Source organism: Uloborus diversus, chromosome 2, assembly GCF_026930045.1.
Source record: "Uloborus diversus isolate 005 chromosome 2, Udiv.v.3.1, whole genome shotgun sequence".
Taxonomy (NCBI): domain Eukaryota; kingdom Metazoa; phylum Arthropoda; class Arachnida; order Araneae; family Uloboridae; genus Uloborus; species Uloborus diversus.
This window is the reverse complement of record NC_072732.1, coordinates 105,580,129-105,592,641: the sequence shown is the minus strand read 5'-3', so window position 1 is coordinate 105,592,641 and position 12,513 is coordinate 105,580,129. Positions and strand designations below refer to the sequence as shown.

Genomic DNA, 12,513 nt, shown 5'->3' with positions numbered 1-12,513 from the left:
GAACAAGAAGCTTCATTTCGCATTTATTCTTTTAATGCACTGAAAATTGATAAAAAACACTGAGAAATTTAGTGTACTGCCGTGCTAAGCACAGATGTGGTATCTGCAGTAGAGCTCAAAATGAGAAATTGATGATTAAAGTTTTACAACTCGTTTCTTTGATTTATGACTTAATTAAATGCTCAACTTGCGGTAGTTGTTTCGTAAATAACTCATCTAAAAATCGTGCGAGAGTATTTTCTGTAAAAATCTTTATTTAAAATTAATAAATGTATTTACGACAAATTTTCTTTTCAAAACCTTTTCATATACTAAGCTATTTTCACCATAAGTGACAATTACTAGGCATTTTTAGGGGTATATGCACAGATACGACAAAAATAGCTTAGTAAAGCGTGCTCAATGTATCATTAAATAATACTGAAAACATCTGCTTTCTTTGGACTTAGCTGTTTCGCTTTATTTTGTTAATACAAATCTAACAGAATCTACCTTCTGAAAGATACCATTTTCAAAACTCCGGACAGTTAAAACTGTAATCAATAACAATTTTCTGTTTTTTTTATATTCAAAGAATGTGTTTTTTGTAATGTTTCATTTTCTAGATTCATTATTACTGATCATGAAGATAATTTTGACAGCAGACGATACTCAAATAAAAATATTACTGGCCGTAGAATGAAATGAGTTTTTTTTGCATGAAAGAATTAGATATGAATATTTTACAAGCATTTCCTTTTTAGAATTTGCATTTTAAATAAACATTTAAATAGAAAAAGCTGAATATTTACTTTAACAATTATGCAAAGTTGTATTAGTTTTTATTATCAACCTGAATCAACTATTCAACAGTAAACTAATTTTAATATTCAGTGTTACAATAAACTGCTACATTACTAAATATGCTGCTTTACAAAGGTGTACAAGTCGTATCTACACATTACTAAGGAAAAAAGTGGGAACTGCGTAGATACCACTTTAAAGGCTTAGTATTTGTCACTTACAATTCAAATTGCCTTAGCAAACTCCGCATAAAGTGCAGTTACGACTTTTTTCTTAAAGCTTTTTTTAATATTTCGCGTTCACAAATCGCCAAAAAAATTGACATTTAGATAAATTAAATTACTAAATACCACCTGGTGACAAAAACTCACTTTTGACAAAATGTGCAGGTACCACATCTGTGCTTAGCACGGCAGTGTACTTCGTTACTAAGCGTACAATCTTTACTAATAATAAAGCTGAAAGTCTGGATGTATAGCTGTCTGTGATGCGGGTAGTGCCTAGACTGTTCAGCAGATTTTCATGAAATTTGGCACAAAATTATTTTGTAGCATAAAGGTGTGCACCTTGAAGCGATTTTTCAAAAACTTGATTTTATCCTTTATTTATTCTAAATTTAAGCCCACATAAATTTAATAATGTGGGGAGAAATATTTCATTCACAGTTTTAAGTTTTAGGTCATTCGAGAGCTTGGAATTTTTCCCATAAAACGAAGCTTGTTCAAAGTTTTTAAGAAAATTAGAAGAGCTGTAGGAATTCAGAAAACCAAGATCATGGATCTTGGTTTTTCTGGCTTAACTTAAGCAAGCCAAACAATTCGTAATGATTTAGCTCGAGAATAAAATTAAAAATTAAAGATAAATGTACATTATTTTCCAAAAACGGAAATTTACTTTTGGATGTTACCATAAATTGTTAAAATATTCAATTACATCTTTCTTTTTATAGTGTTTAATTTTGAATAAGTGGTCTAATTTCAAAGCATCTCTTCAGACCTTTAAATACTTTCATACAGTGAAAGATATTACAACGGGGAAAAAACTTACGCCCCCAAAAGATGAGATAAAGTATATGCAATTACCATTTATTGTTAATAATATCATACACCCAAAATGAATTTTTGACATATTCTTCTCTTTTATCCTTATTAGAGCCCTAAAATTACAGAAAATTGCACAAAATAAATAACAAACAATACCAATTTTTAAATGTATATTTAAAAAAACATTTCAAAAATTTAAAAGAACAGAAACTAATAAAATAAATGAAGCAATATGTTTCATTTAAACAATAGTTTCACAGTGTATATGAGATATCGTACACACATAGTTTTAGAAAATGATGAATTGAAATAAATGTATTTCTTTATTGCAGTAAAAATATCCCCAACTTTTCTCTTCAGGTTCATAAAAGCTGTTTATGTAAACCTTTAATTAAATGAACAAGCTCCTGGATACTTATTGAGCGATGAGAAGAGCTTGTTTTGCCAAATTAAGATAATAAAATAATTAATTTAAAATTCAAAGACTAAAACAAGAGGCGGCGAGTGGGGCTTATAAGTGCAGGGGCAAAAATGTTTTAGGAGGTTAAAGACTATTTTAGGCTATTTTGAGAGACTGCGGGGGAGGGGAGGGGGCTTCTGATGTTCTTTCGCGTAAATGTTTTGGAATAGAAGTTTTAAAAACGCCATTTTAGCAGAGTTTTGTCAACATTTGGAGAGGAGTTTTCAAGGTTGTCTCTGTAATGTTTTTTTAAAAATAAAGTCTAATTAAGAATAATAATAATAAAAACGAAGAAGTTTCGACTGTCTTTGGTATTGTAAGGGTGTGGAAGGCTCTTTCCGGAAAAAAAAAACCTTAAAATGATGTCTCAAAAACGCAAATAAAGCCATCTTTAGCAAACTTAAAGCAAAGAGTTTGGGATTCTCTCACAGATATTTTGCGAAGTTTAAAACATTTTTTTTAACGTCTTTTAAAGCATTATTTCATTCTTCTCTTGTTGACTGATGAAATCCGCAGAACTCAAGTCTTGAACTTCCCTCTGGGGAATTCAGAAAAATATCTTTGGATTTTTTTTCCAAATAGGAGTCTTAAAAATGCTATCTAGTTGGATTCTCTTCTTGAATTTTTTTCCAGAAACAGGAGTCTTTATAATGCAAATGTAGGTCATCTTTGAATTGAAAAGAAGGAGGGAGTGCATTTGGGGATTTTCTGCAGAAAATTTTCAAAATTGCAGTTTTAAAACTGAAATTTTGAACAATATTTACTGACGTTAATGTTCGAGTAATTTTACCCAGAATGTTTTGAAATTAAAATCTTAATCTTAGACGATGAAAAAAGTTTGGGGGGCAGTCATCCCCCCCTTGCCCCTCTGAATTGCGGCCACTGACTAAAACAAAAATTTAAGAAGTTTAAAATTTAATACTTAGTGCAAGGAAATATTTTAATGCTAAGTAATAGAATTCAGTGAAATGGGAAAAGAACAGGTTGTAAATTCTTCAATTTCATCATTAAAAGCATTTTTTATATATAGGTAAATAGGTATTGATCCAAAATATTTGACTTCACATCTCAGAAAAATAATTTTTTAAACAAAATAAATAAATGTTATACTACTGCACAAACGTCAAAATCAGGGGTCATTGTTTTAAAATTTTCAAATTTCAAAGCAATCTTCAAATTCATGGGAATAACTAAATCAGAATCATCGTAGCTGGGGTTAAAGCCTGTTGTTTCTCATTACTTTTGATTTTGTATATTTGTATAACAGCAGTGAAATAAAAAAATATATTCCAAAATTTCTCTTTATTAAAGAATTGTTTTTTGCTGTTATTTACTGTATTTTCCTGTATATAATTGCGGATCATTTGTTAAAAAAGTGTAAAGTTAATGAGGTGCGGATTATACACTGCCGCGGATTGTCTCTGATTTTTTTACCAACAACATCAATACTTGCAGTAGGATTCACCAGGAGACCACTACCGCTGTCAGTATGTTGTTTATTTTATGCAGTTTGAATGTTCATTCGCTGCCTATAAGTTGTTTTTTTTACATCGCTTGAATGTTCCTCTTCCGTGACTCAGGCTATGTAAAATAAACAACATACATTTACAGACAAAGTCTTCATTTGCACAAGATTACGCCGTTTGCTCCTTTGTTTTGACTCTTTGTTTTAAGTAATTAGGGTACTAGAATCCGGATTTCAAGAAGAAATCATTATTTTTTAGATTAATTTTCATTATACCTTAGAAGTTATTATATCTTCATGTTTTTTAATTTAGTTGCTAAAATTGTATGTTAAAACAAGACCTCATTTTTTTTTACATCCTATAATCTGCGGATTATACGAAGCTTTTTTTCAGACTGATTTAGAGCCTACAGATTATATGCCGCCACAGATAATATGCAGGATTAATTGTTAAAATTCCATACCAGAATCCTATTTCTATAATTTAAAAAGTTAACTGTTGATAGAAGATGAAAGTTTAATGTTAAAAACTTTGAGCTCACAATGTTGAAAACTGGAATGTTTCATCTCTTTGGTCACTTTTTAAAATCATAACAAGGTGGCATAATCAAGCTCTAGAACTAAATATGATCCTTTGAAAAATTCATATACGGTACCAAAGTATGAATATATTTGATTTAGACTTTGACCTTCAAAAATTTCATATTTTCAATATATATGTTGGAGAAAGAGCGAATATTTCTGGTGAATTATTTGTGAAAGTCAACATTCTCCAAATTTGGTCTTTCACGGTAATAAGATTTATTTATATGTGTATTTATTTACTGTACAGCGTTGCATAAATTGTGTTCCGTGGAACTCAAGGGTTCCACGAAACCCTTATTCTGTATTTTCCCTAACATTCTTTTAGAAAACTTAAAAAGCTACTAAAATAATGATTTTTAAAACTTAAATATTAAACTTTAAATTGTTTTTTGTGTCTATAAAATTTTGTTTTTAAAGTTGTTTTCAGCTTTTTTTTCTTCTGTTTAAAATTTTTAAAATTAAGATTTGACATTAAACATTTTATTTGAAAGAATTTTCACTTTGACAGTAAACAGGGTTGATGACAGTTTGCTTCAAACTAGACTAATTATGTAAAAAAAGATGTTCCATGAAAAAGTGGTTATTTTAAAGGGTTCCATTCATTTAAAAAAAAATAAGAAACACTAATTTACTGCATTGCTGATACAGATGAAAGGGCAAGTAATTCTTTAGAACAACTTGCGCCATTGACTAAAACGGTGGTGATAGGTGTGCTGTAACATTCAATTTTAAGATGTATTGACTAAAACCATTTATATTTTCTTTTCATTAAGCTATTTTAAAGGGAACAACTTACTACCAGAACTTTTAGCCCCGCTCTCCCCTACTTCTTTTGAAAAACAACTAGAAGATGGCAGTGTTAGAATTGGACCCCTTCCTCCCATTTCATTTGTTGACAGCAATGAAAATAACTATATTTATCAAAAAACAATTATTGGAAACATTTAACGCTTCCAGAAGAGTGCCCGTTCTGGTGTTTCAGGAAGATGCAGTGAAAAAAACTGAAAGAATGGGAGTTGCATATTTTATTTAACAAAATTTCAATTAACAATATTTTAAAAACAATATTTCAATTCAGTTAAATTTACTTTAGAGGGCAAAATGCAATATAAAAAACAGATAAGTATTGAATGAAGACTTACAGATAAAACATGTATTTCATTTAATTCTGGATCAATTGTAGCTCTTTGAGTAAATCCTGCAGGTGGAACTAAAAGCATATAAAGAAATAAATAATTGAAATACAGATATATGGAGTGCTTGGTAGAGTATAACTATAGAGTATAACTATAAATTGTAAATTAAATTTTCAGTACACATATTTTTTGAGGGTGTATTTTTAACAAAATAAAGTAAATCAAAACAAATTTTAGGTTTTTTTTTTTAAAGACCAGTTTATTCTGATTGATATGAAAAAAAACTTATTTTTCAAACAGCTGTTGATGGAATTACAACACTTTTATCAATTTCTGATTTATACCCTTTTCCCAAACATTCCAGATAGCATAGTTCTTCTGCTTATAATTAATCTTTTACAATACTTATTTAAAAATAATAATAAAATTTTCATTAGCAACAATATATGTGGAATTTAAAAATCTCTACACAAGTAATTATTTTAAATTTTTTCATTAAATGCAACACATCCTTTGTAATTCAAAAAAAAAAAAAAAAAATGAATATTATATTGTCACATGTTTGTGAAAAAAAATCCGGTTTTTAGCTTTTGATAAATGATTAGTAAACATTTTTAGGGCTGAACCTGGAATAACATTTATTATTTATTCTAAAAAGTTTTATTTACATTTACTTCATAGCAGAAACTGCGAGACCAGATGTGCATCTCATCACAAATTTTTCAGTGGCCAGCAGATAATTTTACCAAAGAACAAAAAGAAAGATCGTTTGGAGATCGTTTTTTGACTGGAAAGGCGATGGATTCTTCAGCATTTCAGCTAGAAATATAGTCGCCATATTTGGTCACTCACAAGATCGAAGTAGAAAAGCTGCTTAATTGCCAAAATTTTCAAAATCAAAGTAGAATTGGATGTTTTATTCAACTGCAAACTAATGAAAATAAATAAAAATGTGCAGCAAATCGTTTTTCCTTTTTTGAATAATTTTTTTGAGAAATTAAAAATTTTATATTTAAAATTTCACCTTATCCTCATTTCTTTGGACGCAAAAGTGCTAAAAGCTTTCCCACTAAAGTGTAGTCTCATGAGGATTTTTATTTTAAAATTATTTTTGTGCAACAAATTCAGTAATTTATATCTAAATTTTTGGCGTAGTCGCCATGTTTGGTCATGTCCAAGATATTGATACGCAAGACTCTAAGTACGTACGTTTTCATAAACATAATTGATGTTTAATGGATTGCAACCTGTTGAAAATTTTGCAAAATGTGCCATTTTGTTCAAAAATTCTTAATTATTGTCTTGAAAAGTGCAAAATTTTATCTTTAGAATATTATCTTATCTTCATTACTTTAAAGGTTAATGCGCTAAAAACTGACTATTTCATCTAAATTGTAGTTTTTTAAGGATTTTGAATTTATTACTACTTTTATGTAACAAATGCAAAAATATATTTATAATCACGAATTTCTTTGTGTAGATGCCATGTTTGGTCATTCCCAAGATGGAAATAGACAAGACTATTACTTGCCTAAGTTTCCAAAAACAGAGTTTGATGTTTACCTCAATACAAACTATTGAAGATAACATAAAATGTACAATAAATCATGTTTTTTTTTCTCAAAATTATTTTCATGAAAAATTTGAATTATTATCTGCACAATTGTATTTGATCCTCATTGCTTTGGAAGCTTTGCTATAAACTAAAACATTCATTTAAAATGCAGTTTCCTGCCAACTTCTCATTTACTAATTAATTTTTTTTTCAATAAAAAAATATCCAAAACCTATTTTAACTTATATTTCCGATATTTAGTTGAATATGTATTGAATAATTGTTTTTCATTATATGAAGAGTTCTATTTGTGCTTATGAAAGTAGTTAAAACTGCCCCCCTCTCTTTTTATACTTTAAAATTGGATGACAGTGTTGACCCAAGGACTTGTGTATTTTACGAAAACTTAAAATAAAACTAATAATAATGCTGCGGATTATTTTCAACTGCCCAAAAATAGTGTTGCAGACTGGCTAGAAAGTTTCTGCTATTGGGTACATTTATAGAAAAATGGAAATAACAGCAGTAAAAAGACCGATTGATATATGTTTATTAAGTAACATGGTCGGGATATTGCAGTTGCAGAGAACATCAAACAAGGAAAAATGGCAAGGTTGCCAGAAATGAATAATCCAGAGCAACCTAAACCACTTTAAAAAGTCGCCTTTGTCTCTTTAAACTGTTTTGTTATTGAATCAGCATTTTTCAAAATGAAATTAAGTGAATTTGCTTGTGAAGCCTAAATTACTTCCTTCGGTAGCAGGAAGTACAAGGTATAAGGATATAATTGCCCAACCGCTAAATCCAAAACTAATATTCCCCTTCAGGAGGTTATTTTTGTTTTTCCTCTTTTCAAAAAGAATGCATCTATTGTCTGGTGGCGCCAGGCGAAAACACAAAAAAGGGCTGTTATACTTAACCTTGGAGATAAATAAGGCAGCTCTAGCCCATTTGGTGACTTTTCTCGTAATTTGGCAGACCTGACTGAGTTTGAAATTAGATAAGTTCAGCGGATAATACTTGAAAACAAAGCCCCCCTTTGTTTTTTAACACTTGTTGCATGTTTTTACATTTTAGTTGCTTTTAAGTGGAAATGTAGCAGTTTTTTTTTTTTTTTTTTTTTTACAAAAAGCCATTTTTGGCTAACTTAGACTGAAATATAATCAACATAGTTGCTAACTTTTCAAAATAGTTGCAATGGTCAAATTTTTAGACACCAGTGGTAGCACTGCCCATTTCATTGAGAAAAACAAAATTTCTGCCTTGAATTTTTGGCTCCGAGCTCACTATAAATTTAAAGCTGTTGACATGAAATTTTCTTACAGTTGACTAAATTGTAAAGCAGGTTAAACTGCTAGAAAGCTATAACTGCTCCTAGTGCTTAATATGAGAACCACTTATATTGTATACTTTAAGAAAGATCGAATGAATATTCAATAACATTTTCTTGCTCATTGACAAAAAAAAATTCTTAAATTTTAGAGTTTCTGACAGAATTATCCAACAGCAGCGAAGTTTTTTCAGCCAGAAACCATGTTCTACACAACTGCAAAACAATTAAACTGAAGTATCTTCTAGTACCATACCAGCATTTTGCTAATTTCTCTTGAGGATTCAACAAAGTAAAATAATTTTTTCTCACTCCAAAGCAGAAATGAGCACAAAGACCTGAAAGAACACTAATTTTCTTGACCTTTAGCTGCAGTGAATGGCAATTCATTATATTGTTCAAATAATAAAAATAACGTTAACACATGCATATCAGAAATTTCGATAATAAAGGTAAACGTCAAAATACTAAATTGCTTACCCTCTACATCAGTTCCATCGCAAATTACGTGTATTCTGTCTGTATCCACATTATATGTGAAAAAGTCACTTAAATATTCCTTTGATCTCTGTCCAGCAAATATGTATAACAAACGTTTTTTCTACATTAAGAAGAATGGAATATAATTAATTACCTAATATAGAAACAAAATAACAATTAATATTTCAGTTGTACTTACAAACAATAGTAATCTTGTCTGAGAAAGAATTTGCCTTACAGATGAATCAAGAAAAAATACCTTTTTCCTACTTTGCTGCATACTGTCTGAACCTCAGTTAATATGGAAAGGCAAATATCCGGTTAACAGGCAGAAATGGACGCATTTATTAGTTTTTAGGGACATCAGCTTTGCAGATGTATGTTAGCCTTAAGCAGTCTCATTCAAATGAGCAGAACCTGCGCACATCAAATTTTTACCTTTTCCCTTTCAAATTTTTCAGATAGACTTGTCTTAACTGAACATTTGCCAATTCCAAACAATCCGTGGTTGGACAGTACATAAGAAGTGTATTGAATTTTTTTCCCCTAAGTATGATAACTTTATAACCAACATTAATACTAAAGCATTGAATACATTTAGTGTCAATCAAAGTGACATGGTTAATCAAAACTAAAACTGGTTACCATCATTGCACATGGGGAAAAACTTTTGCAGCCCAACAAAATTCAGCCGTTTTCAAAAAAATTTTGTACACGCTTCCATGTCAAAAATGAAGTTAAGAGACAGTTGGAATGCAAAACACCTTTCTTGTGCAACTCCCCTTCTGAAAGTTCTACTGGTTTTATGGCATTCAATAGTTTTATTTCAAAGAAGGTAATAATACAATTATTTATGATGATTTATGCAAGAACTATTAGATTTTGGAAGTGAAATTTCTTATCTAACAATGACCAAATGTGTTTTAACATATTGAAATCATTGAGAATGTTATGTAATACTTTAGCATATGCATCACATCACACCCTTAGTGTCTAAAGTGTAATGTAACACACCTTTGCATATATGTTGGAAAGTTCGTGTTCAATGTCTAAAGTGTAATGTAACACAGCTTTGCATATATGTTGGAAAGTTCGTGTTCAACTAATAGTTTGTTACTTATACAAAGGTGGAAAATACTGAGAGGACAATGGACATAGTAACAGAGTTGGAGATTACAATACAGAGAGACTATTGCAAATGAATAGTTAACTTAAGTATGTAGCTACAATAATATCAATATAGTCAAAGAAAAAACAAGGGTCAATGCCAGGGGTAAAACTGTTTGGAGGGTCAAAAATACTGACTTTACTGATCAAAATTTATCAAATACTGACCAATAATGACCAAATACTGACTAAAATTTAAAAACTCAACAAACTTTGTTGTAACAAAAAAGAGTATCATACTAAGTGAAACAGATCCTAGCTTTATTTGTAAGGTGCATCAACATAATGTAATGCTCATTTGGTACGAATTTTGACTGAAAGATGTGAGTTTAATTTATATATTTAGTGAATAATGATTCAAACTTTTTTGAAACTAGGAAAATAAATTAAAAGATCTTGCAACTGGTCAAAATATTATTAAATGATTAAGAGCAGCATTTCATTCACAATTTTTTTTCTTTGAAAACTCACTGGAAAACACAATTTCAAGAAAATTCTGATATCAGGAAATTCAAAGTGAAAAAAATCTATAAATTGTGCACTTAACCCTGTTAATTTTTAGTTTAAAAAATATTTCAGTAAAATCCAGAGCACATTTAGAAGATGGTTTTAATTACTAATCAGCACATATTCTTGCATGTAGAGAAACTAAGTTCACTTATACTGCAAAAACTTATGACGAAAGTTAAAGTCAGCAAATAAAGAACATAATTCAAACGTAATTTTTTTTCTCATGCATTGTAGTTTTCATGTATACCTTATTGCTCTGATATTATCTTCATCTTACCTTACACTTTGGACGAAAATAAGAAAATGTTTCAAAGAGTTTTTCAAAGAGAATTTTTCAGTGTTGATAAAATGCAGATCATTATAGCAATATAAAGCATAATTAATGGTTGTACAAATTTAAAGATAAAATAGTGAAAACAGATCATATATAGTCTAGTAAATCTGCAAATAAATTGAACTAGTTTATATACACAGAAGTTGGTATATAATGTGTTCTTGTGTATATTTAATCATACACACAATACATTTAAAAATATTGTGGATGTGAGCAATGGGACTACTTGGGCTTTACTTTTTTTCAGTATGTAAAGCAATTTATTTACTATCTCCAAAGATTACTCTTGCATTTATGTACATAATTAAAGAGCTAGTATTAGAGGGTAAAACTATTTGGAAGGCCAAAAATACTGACTTAAGTGACCAAAATTTACTGAATGCTGATTAAATACTAATAAAATTTAAAAAATACTGAATGACTAACTTTAGAAAAATAATCAGCAATATTATGCGCTGTAAAAAGGATGCTTATTTTATTTGTGATGTATGGCAGCGCCTAACTTGTAATGTAAACCTAAAATAAAATTTTGCCTAAAAGCTGTAAATTTAGATTACATAACTTCTATGTGATGATGAGCAGAGGCCTACAAAAACGTTTAAAAGTTAGGAGTCAGGAAACATTTTTAGATGCCAGACAAATTATTGTTCAGATTTTAAAGAAATATTAAGTGTAACATGGCTTCTGGAAAAAAAAAAGAACTGGTCGCTAGGGTATCTTTTGAGTTGCCCGGGCAACCTGCCACTTGGAATTTGTCAGATCCTGACCATAAGAATGATGAATTTTTACTACAACCAGGAAAAAATATTAATTCAAAAGATCATTCAAATTTTCAAAATTTTACTAAATTATTGAGAAAATTTTTTCATCATTAATCACATTACTTTTTCTTTTAAAACCACTATGAAATTACTTTAAAAAATTCCGAAATCAAGATATCTATAAAAATTTTTTTTTGTTCATGTTTTAATTTAAAAAAAAGTATATATTTGTTAGCGTGAAAACAATTCTACATGTTTCAAAAAGCTTTAAGCATTTATGTTTGAAAGAGAAGATGATGAAGAGAGATCGAGAGAGAGAGAAACAGCCTAAAAAGAAAGTCTGACAACTTTCTCTCTATTTTATTTTTGAATGTGTACAAAACTGTTAGTCACGCAGTACATGGTATATAAGTATTTTGCTAAAACCGAGAATATCTCATGTTCAGAAGACTTTGAATTGCAAATAAGAAGTATTGGGAAGAAAGTGAATTCCTTTGCATCACGATAAAGGTATTAACACAATGAAAGTTACGAGATATTTAAAAGAAGCATAAAAGAATATTTCATCCTTTTTGAGTATAGTACACAAAAAATGCTATCATCCACGTTTCTTTTTTTTTTTACATTAGGGACAAAAATAGGGGAAAATCAATTTGATGAATTAATTTTTTGAAATATCACCCCTTATTTACCATGTACTGCATGATTAACCATCTTGTACATTTTTAAAAATAAAATACACAAGCTATGATTGTACGCAGTGATCAGAATCAGACCCCAAAGTGGTATTTTCGGGGGGGGGGGGGGGGGGGGATAAGGAATCAAAAATCAAAAAAGTAGGAAAAGTAAGAAAAAAAAGACTTTACAAAGTAGGAAAAAATAGGATTACACACGTCAAGAGGAA

The 12,513-nt window shown here is 29.6% G+C and overlaps 1 protein-coding gene across 2 annotated transcripts in view; it reads right to left on the bottom strand.

Annotated features, from left to right (window-relative positions):
• The window catches only part of LOC129217213 (muskelin-like), a 75,823-nt gene that overhangs the window by 20,397 nt on the left and 42,913 nt on the right, over window positions 1-12,513 (bottom strand). For both annotated transcript variants that reach the window (XM_054851483.1, XM_054851484.1), the window contains exons 14-16: window positions 8,838-8,958; window positions 5,479-5,546; window positions 1,866-1,939 (exon numbers count right to left, since the gene is read on the bottom strand). In XM_054851483.1, the coding sequence (XP_054707458.1) occupies window positions 1,866-1,939; window positions 5,479-5,546; window positions 8,838-8,958 (263 nt within the window). The remainder of the gene's footprint in view (window positions 1-1,865; window positions 1,940-5,478; window positions 5,547-8,837; window positions 8,959-12,513) is intronic.